The 22262-nt window shown below is 36.5% G+C and overlaps 1 protein-coding gene and 1 non-coding gene across 2 annotated transcripts; one reads left to right on the top strand and one right to left on the bottom strand.

Moving 5' to 3' along the window:
* Positions 1–19487: 19487 nt before the first annotated feature.
* On the bottom strand, positions 19488–19594 carry LOC141709898 (small nucleolar RNA R71). Its single transcript, XR_012570452.1, has one exon. It is a non-coding gene; the product is annotated as a small nucleolar RNA R71 (small nucleolar RNA).
* An 879-nt stretch (positions 19595–20473) lies between these two features.
* Positions 20474–21520, top strand: LOC141696296 (uncharacterized). The gene is made up of 2 exons (XM_074500457.1): positions 20474–21236; positions 21285–21520. Exons 1-2 carry the CDS (start codon positions 20474–20476, stop codon positions 21518–21520), a joined length of 999 nt encoding a protein of 332 aa, XP_074356558.1.
* Positions 21521–22262: the final 742 nt, after the last annotated feature.

Here is a 22262-nt window from a genome sequence, read left to right as displayed (position 1 = left end):
ATTCTTGACACTTCTTCATATTCCGAGGATATCGATAATCTTCATCGTTATCGAATCTTAGTAGCCTCTGAAGATTCCACAATAGAAGTTTGCAGCTTCCCGGAGTTCCATCCAGCTCAGCACAATCATCTCGAACAAATGCGCCTATTTTAACTTACTCGTTGGTACTATATCCAATAGTCCAACAGGAACTCGATATGAGCTCAAACGTCCTCACATAGCTATACACACTCCTACACACTCTCATTTCTAGTTTACTATAACCTCAACTCTGATACCAACCTGTAACGCCCCCAAATCCGGGGTCAGAGGATTTGGTCGTCAATATAAAACCTCAATCCAAAATAACCTGTTACATACATAAATAAATGCCAGCGGAAGATATTTAGCATCTATGAACCCAAATTAATCCATGATCTTTTAAGGTTATAGTTCTAGAAACAAGAATTCCAAATTCCATAAATACATTTTTCACTTTCTTTTAAAACTCTTTTCAACAAATTCCAAACTCAAATCTAAACCCTCTAGTATAACTTCGAAAAGAAGTATACTAGTCCCAACTATAAAATAACACCACTATAATATAATACAATACAAACAACTTTATACAATAAAACTTACACTAGATCGCAAATCCTGGACCAACCACCATCCAAAAGCTTCTTCTTTACTTCCTCGAATTACGCGGCTAAACAGCGCAAGTTAATCCTTACTGGAGGTTAAATTTAAAAACAAGCAAGTATGAGCGAAAGAAATGCTCAGCAAGTTCATTATAGCATATATAGGGTCGTTTTGATATTAAACTGACATCTGCAATACCGCAGAACATTTTAAAATCATAATTGCTGAAACAGAAAATTTATTAAAGAATCGGATAATTATTTCTTACTGCATTCAAAACTCTTTTTGATATTTTTGAGCGAAATGCTTCAGCAATACTTTTAATCTTGATGAGTATAAAACTCGTAAAACCGTGTTTAGGGAAATATCGTAAACAACAATAACAAGAAGCAATGATTATGGAATGAATCATAAATTTTACTCAAAACCGAACTCTTGAAATTAATACTCATTTTGTTGTCATATCAAATTAGATATCAATACGAACTTTGATGCTCACAACATCCCATACTGAAGTCAACATCAATCATCTATACTAATACCACCTTTGATATTCAACAACAAAGTAAGTATCAGCATAAATCAGAAACTGAATCAAAACCGCATTTCACCTTTAATCCAAAATAGAAACAGTTGATAAACCATTTATTCTATGATTACCAAAATAATAAAGAAATTTAGATATCAATTTAGATTGGAAACAATTATATTTCATACTATTTTCGATGATCAATCGCGAAACAACACCGGTATCCCGCAGCCATACCGTATGTTTTCTTGGTCAGGCGGGTTTTTATCGGCATTTCATCAAGAACTTCTCTAAGTTATCTAAGCCATTGTACAACTTGCTCGAGAAAGATGTGCTTTTCAAATTTGATAATGAATGTTTGGCAGCATTCGAGACTCTCAAGAAGAGTTTAATAACTGCACCAGTTATTACGGTACCTAATTGGACAGGACCTTTTGAGATGATGTGCGATCCAAGTGATTATGCAGTGGGAGCAGTTCTTGGGTAGCGCAAGAAAAATATCTTTCATGTGGTCTACTATGCTAGTAAGACACTAAATGGAGCTCAAATGAACTACACCACTATTGAGAAGGAGCTCTTGGCTATAGTTTTTGGTTTCGAAAAATTTCGATCTTATCTACTTGGGACAAAGGTGACAGTATTCACTGATCACGCTGCCATTCGCTATATGGTCTCAAAGAAGGATTCGAAGCCTAGACTTATTCATTCGGTGCTCTTGCTACAGGAATTTGAGTTAGAGATCAAGGATCGAAAAGGTACTAAAAATTAAGTAGCTGGCCATCTCTCTAGATTGGAGAATCCCGATTTTACTTCACATGATAAGACATTGATCAACGAATCTTTTCCGGATGAGCAGTTGTTCGCAGTTCAAGAGGAAGAGCCATGGTTCGCAGACATTGTGAACTATCTTTTCAGCAATATAATGCCTCCTAATATGAATGCGGCTCAAAAGAAGAAGTTTCTGCATGAGGTGAAGTGGTACATGTGGGATGAACCATATTTGTTTAGACAAGGAGCTGACCAGATCATCAGGAGATGTATCCCATTCTGTGAGACGGAGGGGATATTACGAGACTGTCATTCCACAGTTTATGGTGGACATTATGGTGGTGAAATGACAGCAGCTCGTATTCTTCAAGTAGGTTTTTTCTGGCCTACATTGTTTAAGGATGCACATCAGTTCGTTTTAAGGTGTGATCGTTTCCAAAGAGTTGAGAATCTTACTAGAAAGGATGAGATGCCTTTAAATGTGATACTTGAAGTTGAGGTCTTCGATGTTTGGGGAATCGATTTTATGGGACCATTTATCTCGTCCTGCAATAATCAGTACATCTTGCTGGAAGTCGATTATGTCTCGAAATGGGTAGAAGTCAAGGCTCTACCGATAAATGATGCAAAGGTAGTGTTGAGTTTTCTTCATATGCAGATATTCACAAGGTTTGGAACGCCATGAGTTATCATAAGTGATGAGGGGTCGCATTTCTGTAATTGTAAGTTCATTTCTACGATGCAACGCTACAATGTGAATCATCGCATCGCTACTTCCTATCATCCGTAAACTTATGGTCAAGCTGAAGTCTCTAATAGAGAGATTAAGCGCATTCTAGAGAAAGTTGTTTGTCCGTCAAGGAAAGATTGGTCTTTGAAGCTCGATGAAGCTGTTTGGGCTTATAGAACAACATACAAGACTCCACTTGGGATGTCCCCGTTTCAAATTGTCTATGGTAAGGGATATCATTTACCTGCGGAGCTTGAGCATAAGGCTTATTGGGCATTAAAGAAGTTAAACCTTGATCTAGATGCAGCTGGGAAGAAGCGAATGCTTCAGTTAAATGAACTTGATAAATTTCGACTTCAAGCGTACGGGAACAATAAAATGTACAAGGAAAAAGTAAAAAGGTTGCATGACAGGAAGCTATCTCCTAAGTTATTTGTGCCGGGGCAATAAGTTCTTCTATTCAACTCTCGTCTCCGACTTTTTCCTGGAAAGTTAAAATCAAGGTGGTCTGGACCATTTATCGTCAAAACTGTGTTTCCACACGGAGCGGTGGAGATTTTTGAGAACGATCCGGGAGAAGCATTCAAAATTAATGGTCAGAGATTGAAGCATTATTATGGGGATACGACAAATCGGGAAGTGGTTAGTGCGGTGTTATTGTCAACTTGATCGAACTACTCTACGTCAAGCTAATGATGTAAAAGAAGCGCTTCTTGGGATGCAACCCAAGATATGAGACCATAGAAACCCTTAGAATTTAGTACTCTATCCAAAAACCCAAAAAAAATGGAAAAAAGCTGGCTGATTTTTTTTTCCAGGAACCTTCCAGGCGCCCGCCTGCAGGTTCCAGGTGGCCGCTTGCTGGCAGGCGCCCACCTGCTGGTTCCAGGCGACCGCCTGCGGACCTGGATTTTGAAAATTCGGTTTTCAGCCTTATAAAAAACAGAAAAAATACAAAAACACAACACCACCGGATTATAAACCCCATTACCCATGAATTCTTCCTAAAAATTAGCCACAACCCCACTCCTAATCTAATCCTAACCTAAATCCTACCCTATATATAGACACAACCTCTCCATATACACTCACAATACTTTCAACTTACAAACCCTTTCCTACACACAAAACACAACTCTCAAACTCTTATTCTCAGTTTCAATGGCCCCAAAGAGATCTCGAACTGTCGATAGCAGCAACACCATTCTGACTGCTGATTTTTCAAGGGGTACCGCTGTGAGGCCCCGATTGGTGGATAGGGTAGCTGAGGAGGAGTATGCTAGGCTTCTGAGTAAGTCGATTCTGAAGGAGAGGGGTTTTTTGACATCAGGGAGGGACGGTGAGTTATTGCCGATGATTGCAGAGAAGGGTTGGATTACTTTTTGCGAGTCGCCTGAGGCGGTCCCGATGAGTGTGGTTCGCGAGTTCTATATGAACGCCAAGGCCAACAAGAATGGGTATTATATTGTTCGTGGGCTTGCTGTTGATTATCAGCCTGAGGCGATTCGCCGTGTTATTGGGCAGCGACAAAGAAAGCCCCAGGAGGAGAATTGGAATGAGAAGATCCCTGAGAATTTTGACTCGAATTTAATTATTGCTACTCTCTGTCAGCCGGGCATGGTATGGAAGTTTAATATGGGATCTAACGAGTATCGTTCTTTTCCGGCTATTGTGATGGACAGGTATGCCCGTGCATGGAATGCCTTTATTTGTGCTAATATTTTGCCTTCTTCGCATGCACATGAGGTTACAGTTGAGAGAGCCAGGTTGTTGTGGGGGATTTTAAATGAGGATTATTATGTGGACCTTGGTGAGTTCATCTACCAAGGGATTTTAAAGTTTTTAAGGGGGATGACACATTACAACATCCCTTATGCCTCTATTATCACGAAGCTGTGCAAGGCAGTTGGAGTCCACTAGACTTCTTATGAGCAGCTGCAGATGCCGACCGCTTCTATTGATTTTATTGACGCTGAATGCGATGCAGGAGTAGATGGGTGGAGAGCCCGAGGAGCATGGTTTGGGATATCGTCTTCCAGGAGGATGTCCAGGAGCTGGTGCTACGATGGCTAGGCCCAGTCAGGCGCATGGCGAGGCAGGTTCTTCTAGAGCCTAGGGAGGTGATGGTTCAGGGTTGGCTGATGTCCAGTACATGAGGCTTTCCAGGAGGATGGATGCGATGTATGAGTCACAGAATAGGTTTACGCAGGAGCTCACCCTAGCACTTGGGACTGTTTTCAGAGGCCTTGGAGCTGACATCCAGTGGCCCGTCTTTGGTGAGGACTCTGCTTATCCGCCTCCTGACACTCCACCCTCTGAGGATGGTGATGATGATGATGATTTCTCTGAGTAGGTATACCCTGTGTTCTTTTGTATTATCTTCACTGGGGATAGTGAAGATTTTAAGTTTGGGGGTGGTAGTTAAAGAACATATTTGTGTGTGTCATGTAGTTGCATATTCATGTTAGTTTAGTTCATATAGTTGCATATTTTTGCCATATAGTTTATTTATTTATTTATTTCATAGTTTTATCATGTCATATAGCTCATGCATATACCATGATCCCTTTGTGTTGCTGTACCAATTGATATGTGATATTGATGCGAGTGTAGTGATAGCGTTAAAGAAGAAAAAGCATAGAAAAAAGAAAAAGAAAGAAAGAAAAAAAAAGAATAAAAAATGGTTTAATGCATAATTGATCACGAGTGAGCTCTTTGGTATTCGAGTTATTAGGTTCTTAAGGGACTTTGTGCCTAGTGACCTAAGACTTTTATAGTCTGGGATTCGCTAACCTAACGCTCGCTAAATGGGTGCCATTGCATAAGTTTTTTGTGGACCTCACTCATTGCACGATCAAATAAACATTTGTTTATTGTGTGAATAAAAGCATGATTCTGTAATAAGCTCCAGTTGTAATAACACCAATTTTTGGAATTTTTGAAACACTGATGAATAGTAACTTTTGCTGATGATGCTGATTAAGGAAAATTATCAGATCATGCTATATAGGAGTACTGTTATGGAAATTCTAAGCTTATATTAGTATGGGAGAGTGAAAATAAGTGTATGTAAAAGCCGCCGGATTTCGAAAACGAGCACTTTTATTTTTCCCCGAAATTTCCACCAGACACTAAGGGATTCATGGAATTAATATTAAGATGAAGGATTTTAAATTCAAGGATTATAAAGGAGAATTAATTTAGGTATTAAAAATACCAAGAACATTTTATCAATAAAACCATTGAGGTATATAACCAAACGATCAACGAGATTGAGTGATAACCGGACAAAGAAATGAATAACGACTCTTGTAAATACCTTTGCAAGTGGCAAGGCAAGTGGATGGTTGATCAACCAAGAAACCAAGTGAGAGTTAGGAAGGAATGGCTAGTTAATTATCTAGTTAATTAGGGATGATCTCATCTCACCACAAATCACCAACACATGGCAAATGGTGAGATCATCTTCCACTAACTCCTTTGTTTATTATTAGCCTAGAAAAATATCAAGACAACCCATCATTATCCACCACATTATTCTACCAACACAAGAAAGCAAAAGCATTTCCTCCCCCATTTCCATTGCTCTCGGCCAAAACAGAACCAGCACATTAAAACTGCTGTATCTCCTTCATTTCTCACTCAAATGTTGTGTTCTATAGCTCGTTGGAAAGGTATTGAGATGATCTACAACTCTTGTTGACAACTCTTGTCCAAATAAGCAAGGTAAGACCCTCGTTTTTACAGTTCTTTCAATCAGACTTTTAGAAACTTCAAAACCTAACTTTGTGTTCTTGATTTCTTTGGAAAGATCAAGCTTGTAGGAGGCTCCCTAAGGCTTCCTAGCAACTTAACACCTCCCAAGGAAGGTATAAACTTCAAACCCTAGCCTTTACTTTGATTATTAGTAATTTTGATGGTTGGTTTTCTAAATGACAAGCATGACCTTTGATTATTAGTTGTGACGCCCTGAATCTCGGGGTTAGGAAATGAGGACTCACGCACCTCCAATCTAATAATTAAATATGCATAAACCCCGATTAAACTACTAACAGGATCAACAGGATAAAGTTTGAGACAAGATTACAACTACCAATCACAAAATATAACTTACAAACCCAAAATATTAATAAATAAACAATATCGATTCCGGCTGGGAACCAACATATAACACATTGTATCTTTAAACGCTTCTTTCTAGGCGCGAGCTCACTCATAATTACCACTACCTACTCTGGCAACCGGAAGCCCTCAACACGGTAGGGACCACCAGGTACGCTCCTACGAGCAGTGCGCCTAAGCCTGGCCATCTTCTTACTTAACTGCCAAGGTTAGATTAAAACAAAACAAATGAGTATAAAACTCAGCAAGTAACTATGTAGCAGTTCTACAATATCAAATCACAATATGCTTTACTAAACTCAGGGCATTCTACTTTATTTGATCTAGGTGGTAGATTTCCATCTTTTGGGTTAAGGAAAGGTTGAAGGATAATGTGGGGCTTTCAAGGAACAAGGCTCAAAGCAGGACGAAAGCCGACATTCATCACAAATCATTAAAGGATCAGAATAGATCTTTAAAAAGAGGAAAACAACAATATTTCAATATATGAAATCAATCATATGATCACAAATTCAAGTATCATGGTTCTCGAGCTTTAAGCTTCACAATAACATAATCAACTCTTTTCAAAGCAATATAAACCATTTTCATTTTCAAGAATCAATTTAATGAACAGAAAGTTTCAGTTCCCTTTTTAAATAGTCATTTAGAACCCTTGATTGGATCACTTTATCTTTCCATTTCATTATATACGGGTGATCAGCCCGTATCGACCTCCATTCCGGTCTTTAAGGTACCAATCGGCATAATTTCAGCCTTAAGTTGGACTAGCCCCGCTAGCATCTTACCATGACTGGACTACTCCCACTAGCCTCTTACGTCCCAATCCAATCCATCAGGAATTCATTTGGAAAACCTTGAGTTGGAAAAACAAATAGGTTTTCTAAAATTCATTTTATCATTACCAAGCATTTGAAATCATTCGGACTCTTTCAAGTCGAAACTCATTCTTAATTCAGATTTTAAGGAAACAAAGTTCAGGGAGTGATTCAAAGATACGCAAGGAACAATTCAAAAGAATTCTGTATCAGGGATAACAAAGCACTTAAGTTAGAAGGACCAACATTTGTTTAAGGATCAATAGGGTGATCAGGAAGAACAGGGTATCATTAGACTGGGTTAACAAGGATAATAAGTGGGTTCAATATATTTCATGGCTCAATACATAATTTGAGCAGGAAGGACATATTATCAAAGGGTGGAATCAATAAGCTTATCAATAACAGATTGTCAAGAACAAGGGTACTTCAAATCAATATCAGGGTTTCATAATTAAACAGTTCAATACTCTACATGGTATGAACAACATTCTCTTTATAACCATTTACACAAGTAATCAGAGTTACTTGCCTGGATTTGCTTTCCTGAAGGTTGAACTACTGCCACCTAGTATACCCTTTCCTTTCCTAGCCTGAATGCCCTCAAACTCCGAATCTACAATAAAACCAAACCTTAATCAGATTCTCAACTCTTGTTCTTGGAACGATCACTCTATACGATAACTCGATTATACTCTGACTTGAGTATACGAATGTAGCTTATACATATAAGCACATAGCATATAGCATAAACCCTTTCTCACAACTTTTATATCCTTAATAACCAAAGCGTATTTGCTTAATCTTAGCTATTTCTCAAATCACACTAATATAACTTTACGAATACATGATTTATTCACAACCAAACATTTACGACCATAGCTATCACTTATAGCTCTTTTTTTTAATATCAAATGATTTAATTCCCTTTTTCTTTTACTCCTTAATTCGAACCAAACATACAAAACACATCCACATATATTCAATTTCAATCTCACACAATCATGCACAACTAATGCAATTTACAAGATTCATTATTCACTTTAACCTTATCCTTTTTAATCAAAAATTCGCATCACAAACACATTAAGAGTCAAAATCAACAACTTCTTTTAATCATCCAAACTTCGAACATAAACACTACCCCATCTTTATCATGCAATCAAGTTCTCACTAGCCGTTAATATAATTGACAAAAACCAACTTAATTCCTCTTTTTATTCCTTAGAACCCAATCGAGTTTTCCATAAATCAAACATGCAAGAATGGATTTTGACATGCAAGGTTACATATCACATTTCCTACTTGTTTTAGTCCTTAACTAGATCATTCCAATCACTTAAACACCAAAACCAAGCATTACCTAGTGACTTTAGCTTTAATCAATTCATTCAATCAACAAGCATCCACTTAATCACCAAATTATCCCCTTTTAAGTTTATTTTCCATTCAGCAAGAACATGATTTACAACTCAAGGACTAAACATTGACATGCACCACTTGATCTTCTTTAAAACTAACATGCAATCACTCTTTAGGCTATATAAGCTTAGTATTCACCAAGATCAACTTACAAAAATTAAATTCCTCTTTTAGTTAGCATATAGCCGAAGTAAAAACTCATATACAAACCTTAATTTTTGATTTTTCCAAACAACAAACACTTACACATATCCATTTACTTCCTAAAACAATCAATGAAATCATTTTATCAACCACATATTCGAGTTTCAACACAAGAAACAAAATCCTTCTTAAAGCTTTCAAGAAACCATAACATGCAAAGCTAAAATCAAATTATCATATCATAGAAACTACACCGGCTCTCCTTTGGATCATGGCCGGTGGTGGTCGAACTTGAGAGAGCCCATAACGGGTCTCCTCTCGAGTTTATGACCCCAAAAGTGCTTGAATTCACTCTCATTGTTTTGCATCAAGAAATTGTTTTTTTTGAACACCACCATAGTGATTAACCAACAAAACTTCTATAAACACTTACATGCAAATAGGAATCAAAGAGTATACCGAAAATAAAGTCTAAAGGTAGCAATATCTTTGAGTTTGGATGAGATTTGAGGGTTGCATGCAAGTGAAGGAGATGAGAGATGGAGAGAGCCGAGAGAGAGAGAGAGAGAGAGTGTTCGAGAGAAAGAAAAGAAAAGAGAAGGGTAGGGAAGAGTGAGTGCACGGGAGGAAAAAGAAAAAGGGGGAGGGAAGTGGGTTTATATACCACTTAAAATAAGGGCAAATTTGTAATCTATTAATTCCATTTCATGCTCATAGTCCCTTTTCTTTTTACTCAAATGCAACAAAATTTAAATATAAAATATATCACTCTCGGGAAGTCGAGATTTATTGAAAATGACAATTTTAATACGTAGGCCTCGAAATTAGCTTTTTAACCATTACTCATAATAGATTTTTGAGCAAACGGTTGATTTTATATGAATTTCGCAAGCTTGCTCTAATAATAACATTTTCCACATAAAATCAATTTAAAAATGCAAAGACCAACATTTAAATTCACTCATCATTTTTAAAAAGTCTCTTGGACTACTAAGAAGATATCAGAATAAATCCCATGTTTTTATCTTACTCAAATGATTTTATAAAAATGCGTGAAGGTTAATTAAACCTTTATTTAAGACACATAATCCCTTTAAAATTCATAAAATTGTCACAGAACACATAGTCATGCACAAAGACAACAATCTCATATGTATAATCACGTAACGACTCAGGTTTGATCATAGAATTTATCCTTCTTTAATCTTTATCCTCTTTTACGCGTACCGGGTCACGTTCCGCCTGACGGCCCGACGCTCAGCGTTTCGATTGCGCTTCTCATTATCATTATCAATCAACACGTCACTTAGGACGAAATACTTTATTCAAACATTCAGTTCATTCAATCACACATACTTTACATTTTATATTCTTTATCTCCCTATTAGGACGGGTTCCGTTCTACCTGACGGCCCGACACCACAGCTTAACTTCTAAGCTGACTCTTTAAATTGGAACGTTTTTATTTACGCTCCCATACTCTAATATACAGAAAAGACAATTAATCATCACTTAGTCACATAATTATAATCACATCACATAACACATACTTTATTGACTTAATTACGTCGCAAAATTCTCAGTCGTCACATTAGTAGTTTGATTTGGATTTGGAGTGATTTGGTGAATGAATCTTGTTATAGTTAATAAAACTTGATTGTGGTTGGTTGAGATGAAGAATCTGGAGAATAAGGACTGGTATAGTATTATTTAGTTGAGGTTTTGATATGTTAATAATTGTGGGTTGTTTGGTGAAGTTTTGGTGTAGTGAGAAACTTGGAACACTCGTAAACATAGCCGTCGTAATGCTCGTTTTCCTTAGACTGTTGTACATGAATCTTAGGCCAGATAAATCACTGACCAATCTGTAACATTACCATGATTAGCTAGAGCGTGTCGTAATATTCGTTTTGGTATGTGGTTCACTTGGTTCCAATGTACGGTTTAGGAGAAACGACCGTTTTAAGTAACGACGTTTCGCGTACGAACCTTTACCCCTCGCTTTACTTTGAGACCTTGTTTAAGGCCCTTAAAAGATTAATTGGATTTTGAAACAATTATGTAAGGTGGATTAGGAAGTTGGTAAAGTACTCGCGAAAGAGTCTCCTTAAAATTCGTAATGATTAATTTTATTAAAATTAGTGGAGCCGAGGGTGTGCGAATGATTAACGCAAATCGTTAAGCGTATAAACGAACGTTAGGGTCTAAGTGGATAAAGTCTAGTTTCTTAAGTGACCGTGGTTTAATTCCGGCTTATGTTGTTGTTCTTAGGTTACCGGACCCACTCTAAGCTTAAGTCTACCCCGGAGCACTCAGTCAAGTTTTCTACCCGTTATACTGTTGTTGTGATGTATATATGTATATGTATTATCTTGTGATAAGTGCATGATTATTATTAGCAAAGTCTTGCGATATATTGGAGCATGTGATATGATATTTATATGCATGCTTGTATCGTAATCTTGATATCTAATTATTGATTCAAATGCTTATAATTTGCATAATACCTATGCTAGAGATAAGCAGTAGTTGCGTATACCCTTAGTATAGGGGACCCAAAGGTTAACATTTTCTAAACCGGGAGTCGATGTTCCCGAGTATAATATATATATATTTTTATATACTTATATTTGGATATAGTTTTCAAAACTATTAATCGAATAAGGTTTATTCGATAACTTTATTTTATTTAATGAATATTATTTTGAATATTCATTCGAGGACTTATGACTCCGCTTATTTTATTAAATAATATTCTTTATTTTATTAAAGAATAATGTTTCAATTATTCAAATAAAGATCATACTTTCGTATAAGTATATCTTTGGTTAATTATTATTCATTTCAAGTATGAGTTTTAAAACTTCTACTTCAATTATTTTTATAAAGATTATCCTTTATGAGAATATTATTTAAATAATAATATTCAGATATTTTCTAATATATCGGGACTGATTAATTTTATTAAATCAGCATTACTCCAAGCATTCTTAAAAATGTTTTCGAGTCTTCAAAATGATTTTAAAAGTTAGAGCGGATCCCAAAACTCGTTTTCAGATTTAAGATCTTCCTTTCGAAGGGGATTTAAATACTCGCTCAAAAATTAAAGGATCCGGCTCTGTGGTGTATTTTATATTCGCAACGTGGTTGTTGTTTTGAGAAAACAATTTGATTACTTGCCCAATGTTCGGGAAGTAAGTCCATCTAATTGAGTCAGCATAACCGACAGGCCGGGGTACGGTCTATGAAGGTGTAAGAGGCTGGGTGACAGTCCATCCACGCGTGAGTGGCCGGGTAACGGTCTAGCGCGAGGTCCTAATGCGGCCAGCGTGATGACCGGCGAGGAATTCATCCATCTACAGTAGAAAAGGTTACTTAATGGGTATCTTTGCCTGATCAGCAAGATATCGGGTTTATGCCAAAATTCTTTTCTTTCCAAATTCATTGGATATTACAACTCTGTTCATACTTTACATGACAGAGGTTTTCAGGAAATGTATGAGAGATATATATGGATATATGTATCGGGACTTAATGAAGTATCTCGTAACTTTATTTCTTTTGAATGATATTTCAAGATTGAATCTATTCAAATCTTATCTTGTAGTCTCATCTATGTGATGAACTTTTGAAACTGATTATACCTTGAACGGTGGTAGTTCTAAGTAGTATTCGGAAAAGATATAAGTATATTGGATTATCTCGTAACTTCACCTTTTCAACTTATATCTGGTTAATGATTATCTTATGCATGACAAAGATTTTCAGAAAAACGTTGAGACAAGGTTAGATATATGAGATCACCTTGCAACGATATTTTTATACGGTTATAAACCGGAACTCTGTGTATATTATTCATGGCAGAGGATTTCAAAGATTTTGAAAAGTATATATGTATATATATACTGTATATTTTGTGACTTCGTCGCATTAAGATATCAAACTTGGTTCATTTCTTTTTGACCAAGACTTTCATGAGTACTATGATGAGAATGCTCATATATTGTTAATCATTATACATATTATTTTGGTGGGCTTGTTGTTCACCCTTGCTTTCTTCTTTCATCACACAACAACAGATAGAAAAGATGAACAAGACCAAGCTTCCAATTCGCAAGCGGTTAGAAAACGTTTCGCAGTTTTCTGGAAGCGTTGATGCCGCTGTAGCTGAGGTAGGAATTACCAATAGGCCAGGCTTCCAACTTTTGATGCACCAGACTTATGTATCTATATGAATTGTAATAATGGCAAGGAAATGTAAATTTATTCAGAAACCCTTTTGAGGTATAATGACTTATAATTGTGGAATAAAATGACTTGTGTTATTTTTGGTATTCATCTCTGAGACTATAACTTGTGGTGTGTGTGTATATTGTGGGGTCACAGTACGCAGTGGTTGGTTGTTTATTAAGATTAAGAGTTGTTAAGGGAATTGGAACTCGTGACAACCCGGATCCCCGACCCCGGATTTGGAGGTGTTACACCAGTGATCTTGAAGTGTTATAAGTCATTTTGTGTCTAGAATATATTCTTCTTATAATCTTGTGATTGCCTTGAGGATAATTGAGTTTTGATAATTGATCTAGTTTCGAAGCATATCTGTTAAGCATTTGCACACACCACGTTTTTTGTTGTATGTTAGCTTGCATGATTTGATTGATCTTTAGTCGCCTAATTGCATTTGTTGAGATGTCATGTGCTGGTTGATTTAGTCATTGCGATGGGGATCGCTGCATTTCATGTAGTTTGCATTCATGCATGTTTTTATTTTGTTTTTGAGTCTGTGACGCTTGAGGACAAGCATCGATTTCAGTTTGGGGGTGTGATAAGTGGCATTTTATACCACTTAGAACGTCTTATAATGACTTGAATTGATGTCTTGAAATTAAGTATTTTGTGTATTTGATGCATTTTTCTAGTGTTTGTGTATTTCAGGGTATAACTTGCGTAATTAGGGAGATTTCATCATAATAAGCCTAGGGAAGTACTTGAAAACGGTTGCAGGGAGTTGTGCAAAGAATTCAGCAAAATCAGAAGCAGAAAGTGGGATTTTCCAGAAGTTGTGCAGGCGCCCGCCTGGGATATGCAGGCGACCGCCTTGAGATGCAGGAGCCCGCGGGGAACTGAGGCGGCCGCTTGGGGTCGTAAATTTGGAATCTGGATTTCTAATTCAACTTCTATTGGGCTTCTGAGTCTGCTGTTTCTTGTGGACTCTTATATAAACCTACTTGAGAGACGTTTCAAAATAACAAGCAACAAGTAAGGAGCAAGGAGAGAAGATTAAGAAGACCGTTTTAGCACACCACAATGAAGAAGATGAAGCATACGTTATCTTGTGATTCTTTTATTCGTTGTAACTGTGGATGCTAGTTTTCTTTACTTTAAACCTTAATACTCTTATGACGTACTCTATTTTTATTAAGTATTTTTATTAGTTTATATCATTGTGTGATTATCATGTTTTCATATGAACCCATGGTGATGATGAGTTCTATCATGGGCTAGTCGTGATCATGGGGTCGTAGCGGATTTACTATGGATTTCTTTAGTTAATTGTTTAATACCTTGGTATGTGATGATTTTATGATATCTAGCATATGTTGTGCTTATTCGTCTTATATGCGTCGCGAACATATAAGATAGCCTGTTAATCTCTTGTGAAGCGACAATGAATCTTGAGATTTAGAACTTTCCATGCTAGCATAGGTTCATATGTTGTATGCATGATTAGTGGGTAATTCTAACCGTTTGACTTGCCCTGTGTAATCATAATGAATAACTTGCACTTAAATCGTTAAGTTGTCAAATTCTGTAGACATATAGGGTCTCAACATAATTGATGCATATTCAACTTCTATCTTAATTATGGATTCTTGGTAGAATGGTAATTGTGCAACGAAAGTTGGCTTTTATCAGTTTCGTGTTATTCGATTAATATCATCACTGTTACATGCTAAGGGTAATAACAATAACTATTGAATGAACTAGTAATGAAGTTATGATCTCATGTGTGTTTAATATTGTTAATTCAAGTGTTAATTTAAGTGTTTAATTCTCGTAGTTAATAATTAGTTAATCAACCTTAAATGTTATTGTCTTGATATTGAGAAGTAATCATACATTGGTGAGTAAGTGTTAATTGAACATAATTAGTCAGAGTCTCTATGGGAACAAACTAGAAATCATTATGTACTACTTGCGAACGCGTATACTTGTGTGAATTATTAGCGCATGTTTTGTGCCTAACAGATTTCATTGATTTGAAAGATGCATGCCCAAAGGATTGTTTTCCACTCCCAAGAATAAACACTCTGATAGATGCAACTGCAGGCCATGAGATGCTAAGATTTATGGATGGATTTAGTGGCTACAATCAGATCAAGATGCATAAGAATGACATCCCAAAGGTATCATTTATCACTGACTTTGGTGTTTTTTGTTATCTTGTTATGGCATTTGGTCTCAAGAATACAGGAGCTACCTATCAAATGTTGGTAAATAAGATTTTTAAAGATCTTATTGGGAAAACTATGGAAGTATATATATATGACATGTTAGTCAAGAGTCTTGTGAAGGATGATCATATAATCCACTTGAGGGAAGCTTTTGAGGTCCTTAGATACCACAAAATGATGTTAAATCCTGCAAAATATGCTTTCAGAGTATAATCTGGAAAATTTTTATGGTTGATGGTCTCCAAGAGGGGAATTGAAGAAAATCCTGATAAAATAAAGGCCATTTTGGACATGGAGCCTCCGCGGTGTCTCAAGGATGTTCAAAAACTCACTGGATGGGTTGCTGCCTTGGGACGATTTATCTCCAAATCTGGAGACAAGTGCTTACCATTCTTCAAAGACTTGAAGAAAGTAAAAGATTTCATATGCAATGAGGAAAGTCAAGAGGCGTTCGAAGGATTAAAGAAATACATGATTCAAGCCCCCGTTGTTGGCCAAACTAGTCCTGAATGAAACTTTGTACTTATATCTGGCCATTTCAGAAAATGCCTTGAGTGCCGTGTTAGTTAAGGAGGAACTTAAAGTCCCGAAACCTATATATTACGTTAGTAAGATTCTGCACAGAGCTGAGTTGAATTATTCGACTATTGAAAAATTTGCTTTTTCCCTAGTGATGGCCTCAAGGAAGTTGCGTCCTTACTTCCAAGCTCATAAGATTGATGTACTAACGAATCAGCCTTTGAGAAACATAATTCACATTCCTAAATCCAGTGGAAGGTTGATTAAATGGGCGATTGAGATGGGAGAATTCGATATAAAGTATAATTCTCGAACAGTGATAAAAGCTCAGACCTTCACTGACTTCGTGGTTGAATGTACCATCCCCAACCAAGAAGTCGGGGGGCAGGAAGATACTGAACCTCATGGAAAAGAAGATAATGAAGGTGGACAAAACAAGGACAAGGAATTCTGGGTTCTTTATTTTGATGGAGCATCAAAAACAAATTCGAGTGGAGTAGGATTAGTTTTACAAAGCCCCGATGGATTCTTGATTAAATGTGATATGAAGTTAGATTTTTCGACTACAAATAATGAAGCCGAGTATGAAGCTCTGATAGCTGGCCTTGTCCTTGTAGGGATGTTGAGGGTCAAGGCTTTAAAAGTTTGTGGGGACTCAAAAATTGTGGTATCCCAGGTCAAGGGAGAGTTCGAAGCAAAGGATGAAACTATGATGCAGTATGTACGCCTAGTGAGAGTTGTGATGACTCAGTTCGATGAATGTCATATCGAGCACATTCCAAGAGAAAAAAATGCTAAGGCCGATGCATTATCCAAATTTTCCTCATCAGAAATAGAAGAAAGCTCTAAAAGTGTGTACTTTCGTGTTTTGAAAATGTGGAGCATAGACGTCAAGCTAGTTGCCCCCATAGGGCTTGAAGGGTCATGGATAGATCCTATTAAGGCTCATCTAAAAACCGGATGGCTCCCTAGTGATGTTGTGGAAGAAAGAAAGTTGTCTGTATGAGCTCTAAGATATTCTTTGATTGATGGGATTCTTTATATAAGGTCTTTCGTAGTTCCTTACTTAAGGTGTCTCAGGCCGGATGAGACTCGATTTGTTTCAGAGGAAGTACATGAGGGTATATTTGGCCAACACTTGAGGGGCAGGTGTTAAGTGGCATTTATGTCCACTTAAAATGCTCTATAAAGGTTTGAATTGATGTTTTGTACTCGAGTTATTTGTGTATTTGATGTATTTTTGTAGTGTTTTTGTATTTCAGGCATAAATAAAAGAATCAAGAGATTTAGCATTGTTTTGGTGCTAAATTGGTGTTAGGACAGTGCTCAGGAAGATTGCTCGAGGATTGCCAACTCAAACACGCCAAGAAAACAAGAAAATAAAGATTTTCAAGAAGGTCAGCGCGGCCGCGTGATAGAGTATATATTTATATATATTTTATATGATTTTATTCCTCATATTTATTATATTTTGCATTTAATTAGATTTTTATTAAATAAATTGTAATGTTTTATTGTAGGAGGCAAGAAATTCTAAACTTGGAAGGATTGGAGAATTAAAAAGCTGATTTTGGAGATTTATTAGAAGATAATTCGGATTTGTTGGACTGCACATGCATACTACATTGTTTGGGCCATATCTTGAGTTCCAGAAGTCCGAATTGGGCGATTCAACAGCCCACGCGAAGATAACGAGATCCTCTATCATTCTAAGGTGGTCCAGAGATCAACATCCATCTGGAGAGGTCCATACTTTCTGAAGAAAAGTCAACTACGAATTTTACTTGGAAAATAGAATCAGTTTAGGAAACTTATTTGTATTTTCGTTAAAACATTAAAATATAATAATTAGATACATATAGATACATCAGATATTATTATAAGGTATTGAGTTCCTGGAGAAGAAAAGGAGGCTACGGTCAAGAGGGAAAAAGCTTGAAGAAGAGGAGATTGCTGCATCTACATATTTTATCTTTTCTCCTTACTTTTTCATCATATTTACATACTCTTGTGTATTATTTTCTTTTGAGATGATGAACTAATTTTCTATCTAGTCCTTTAATGGATTCTTCTGTTAAACTATAAGTTGTATTTTTTTCTCTGTTTTTGTGGTCATATTAATTGTTTATGTTGATTTGTGTTTAATGCTTCTCAAAGATTGATCACCCTTGAGATTGATTTCATAATTTAGGTGGACTTGGAAGAGAAACCCTAAATTAAGACCCAATCAATATATCTTAAGATTAATATTTATATTAATTTATGGTTAGGATAGGAATATACCTAAACACCCTAAGAAGTCCAATTAAGACAAAACTTAATGTTGTTTATGCTTTAAAATCTTACATATGAATATGGGGGTTATTGCATAAATTAGAGTCACTTGATATTCGGAAGGTCCTTGTGAATACATATTTGTCTTAGACTAGTAATTAGACCACAAAAATAGAGGTTAAAGGAGAAGCTTATTGAAGAACATTAGATGAAATTAAAAGCCTAGTTTTCATTCTCTTGGAATTTATTATTCGCTTTTGCGTTAATTTAATTATTTAGTGATAATTTAGTAAAAATTTCACTTGATTTTTATTTGACTTGAATTAAAAGAAAAGTAGTAATTGGTATTTAACATCTTATTAATAGTCTTCGTAGGAACGAATTTATATACTACTTGTTGCGATACGTGCTCTTGCATTAAGGTTGTAAAACCGACAACAAGTTTTTGGCGCCGCTGCCGGGGACTATTTTTAAGTATTTATTTGTTAATATCATTGCACTATTTAGTACTTTGAGATCAAGTTTTTAATTGTTCTTTTGTTCATCTTTGTAGGGCTTGATTTTGTATGCGTAGACATGATTCATCTTTTCTTCTTTCACTTGATTTGGAGATTGAGAAAACTGCGAAAAAGAATCATAAGAAAGTAAAGGAAGCTAAGATTAAAGTCTGTACAATGGGTGATAATGGGAACATAGTTGAAGGAGTTCAACCTGAAAGGCGCTTGCGGGTTAAGGAGTACATAATGCCTACTTTCGATGGCATTCACTCTAGTATTGCGAGACCAGCCATTGCTGTAAATATTTTTCCTGTTGATTCAGCTACAATGCAAGCTATCAGGGATAAAAAATTTCATGGTCTTTCTACTGAAGATCCTAATGCTCACTTGAGGAATTTCCTTGAGATTGTTGATAATTTTAAGGTTAATGGTGTTACTGAGGAGACTATAAGACTAAGGCTATTCAGTCGGTCACTTGATGGAAGAGCAAGGGAATGGTTGGACTCTCTACCAATCAACTCTATCACTACATGGAATCAACTTGTTGAGAAATTTCTAAACAAGTACTTTTCCCCAGCAAAAACAGAGCGGCTGATTAAAGAAATTCAGAATTTTCAGCAATTCAATATGGAATCTCTTTATGAAGCTTATGAGAGGTTCAAAGATCTCTTAAGGAAGTGTCCCCATCATGGGCTATCTAATCAGCAGAAGATTCGTACATTCTATAATGGATTGACATTGAAATATGCTACTCAAGTTGATGGAGCTGCGAGGGGTTCGTTGATTAACCAGTATCCAGAAGATGCGCTCGAGATTCTAGAGGACATCACTTCAAAAAACTACAGGGTGTACGATCGAGCAAGGTTGAAGAAAGTGGCAGGTGTGTATGAAGTTGATCCCTTTACATCTTTCTCAGCTAAAATGGTATCATAATTTGAAGCCTTAAATAAAAAGCTTGAGTCATTATTAATGGATAGGCATCAACCAGTGGAACAAGTTCAAAAAGTTCAGAATCCTCCAACATTCTGTGATATGTGTGGAGAAGGACATCCAACTCAACAATGTCCATTAATGTATCATGATGCATCACAGTCTAATACCGTGAACTCTGTGGGGAATTCGAATAACCAGCAAAATAATCCTTATTCCAATACATATAATCCTGGATGGATGAATCATCCCAATATTTCATGGAGTAACAATGCTAGACCATACATGCCATACAATTCTAATGTACCTGCGGGTTTTCAACAGCAACCAAGGTCACATGAGATTGAAAAGAAGCTAACCACTGAAGATCTTCTTCCTCAATATATGCAGAAAACAGATGCTATGATTCAAAACCAAAATGCATCGATGAGAGATTTGGAGATGCAGATGGGTCAACAAGCTAGTGCACTCAACAATTGTCCACAAGGTTCCTTGCCTAGTGACACTGAGCCAAATCCAAAAATGATAGGAGGCAACATTGCAAGGCAATTACTTTAAGGAGTGGAAAGGAAATCGAAGGAAGTACAAAGAAGATTGATGTTGATGCAAACATTGAGGCTGAATCTAGTGAAGAGCCTAATAAAATGGTGAATAAAAAGCCCATTATACTACACAATTCTCAGACTAATGCACCAATACAAAAGAAACTGGTTTATCCTCCTCCTCCATTCCCTCAGAGATTGCAGGAGCAGAAACACGAGAAGCAGTTTCAGGAATTTATGGATGTCTTCAAGAATCTTTCTATAAATATTCTTTTTATCAAAGCATTGGAGCAAATGCCAAGCTATGTCAAGTTCATGAAGGATATTTTTTCAAGAAAGAGAAGATTAAAAGACTTTGAAATTGTAGCTTTAACTGATGAGTGTAATGCTATTTTACAGAAAAAGCTTCCTCCAAAACTCAAAGATCCAGGGAGCTTCACTATCCCCTGTACTATTGGAACACAATATTTTGGCAAAGCTTTATGTGATTTGGGAGCAAATATCAATCTAATGACATTATCAATTTTTATGAAGCTAGGAGTTGGAGAAGTTAAGCCAACATCAGTTCGGTTGCAGTTGGCAGATAGATCTTTGGCATATCCCAGGGGTATAGTTAAAGATATTCTTGTAAAGGTGGATAAATTCATTTTTCCTGCAGATTTTATTGTTCTTGATATGGAAGAAGATTTAGCCATACCATTGCTTCTTGGTAGGCCATTCTTAGCTACTGGAAGAACTCTTATTGATGTTCAGAAAGGAGAGTTAACTATGCGTGTGCAGGATGATCAGGTCACCTTTAATGTTTTCTCTGCTATGAAGTTTTCTAATAATGAGGAAAGTTGTTTTTCTTTGAATGTTATCACAGGTGAAGATGACATGTAATTGTTAGCTCATCACACTACTGATGCTCTAGAGTTATCTTTACAAGAAGCAGGGGATGAGAGTTTTGAGGAGATTACTGAATGTATCATGGAACTAAATGCACTTCTTACTTATCGGAGAAGTTTTCATAATTTCGAGAGTTTTAAGATGCCAGATAAATCCAAGACATCAAAACCATCTATTGAGGAGCCTCCTGAACTAGAGTTGAAACAACTTCCAGAGCATCTCAAGTACGTATTTCTCGGTGATAATGCAACTTTTCCGTAATTATATCTTCTACTCTTTTAGTTTCACAAGAAGAGAAGTTACTACGAGTTTGAAAGGAATTTAAAAAAGCTATTGCGTGGAAAATTGCTGACATCAAAGGTATAAGTCCTTCATTCTGCATGCATAAAATTTCAATGGAAGATGGTCACAAGCCTAGTGTTGAACATCAAAGAAGGCTTAATCTTATTATGAAAGAAGTGGTGAAGAAGGAGATCATCAAATGGCTTGATGCAGGAATCATCTATCGTATCTCAGACAGCTCTTGGGTTAGCCCAGTTCAATGTGTGCCGAAAAAAGGGGGAATTAAATTTGTGGTTAATGAGAAGAATGAGCTCATTCCTACGAGGATAGTAACAGGATGGAGGGTATGCATGGACTACCGAAAATTGAACAAGGCCACGAGAAAAGATCACTTTCCTTTACCATTCATTGATCAAATGTTGGACAGATTAGCAGGTAAGGAATTCTATTATTTCGGATGGGTATTCTGGTTATCATCAAATTGCTGTAGCACCCGAGGATCAGGAGAAGACTACTTTTACATGTCCGTTCAGGACTTTTGCTTTCAGAAGAGTATCATTTAGGTTATGCAATGCACCACCTACTTTTCAGAGATGCATGATGGCTATATTCTCAGACATGGTAGAGCAGAGCGTGGAAGTTTTTATGGATGATTTTTATGTACTTGGTGAGTCTTTTGATTCGAGCTTGAGTAACTTGGCTCGAGTGCTGCAACGGTGTG

This window comes from Apium graveolens, chromosome 2, assembly GCF_009905375.1.
Source record: "Apium graveolens cultivar Ventura chromosome 2, ASM990537v1, whole genome shotgun sequence".
Lineage (NCBI taxonomy): Eukaryota > Viridiplantae > Streptophyta > Magnoliopsida > Apiales > Apiaceae > Apium > Apium graveolens.
Note: the sequence above shows the minus strand (reverse complement) of the source record. Positions and strands in the feature narration are given on the sequence as shown.

What these genes read in the sequence shown, in the direction of transcription:
- LOC141696296 (XM_074500457.1), top strand. Translation starts at nt 20,474, where the DNA reads ATGGTGAATAAAAAGCCCATTATACTACACAATTCTCAGACTAATGCA. An exon ending in TTCTTTGAATGTTATCACAG is followed by an intron (nt 21,237 to 21,284) that starts GTGAAGATGACA and finishes CTGATGCTCTAG; the next exon opens with AGTTATCTTTACAAGAAGCA.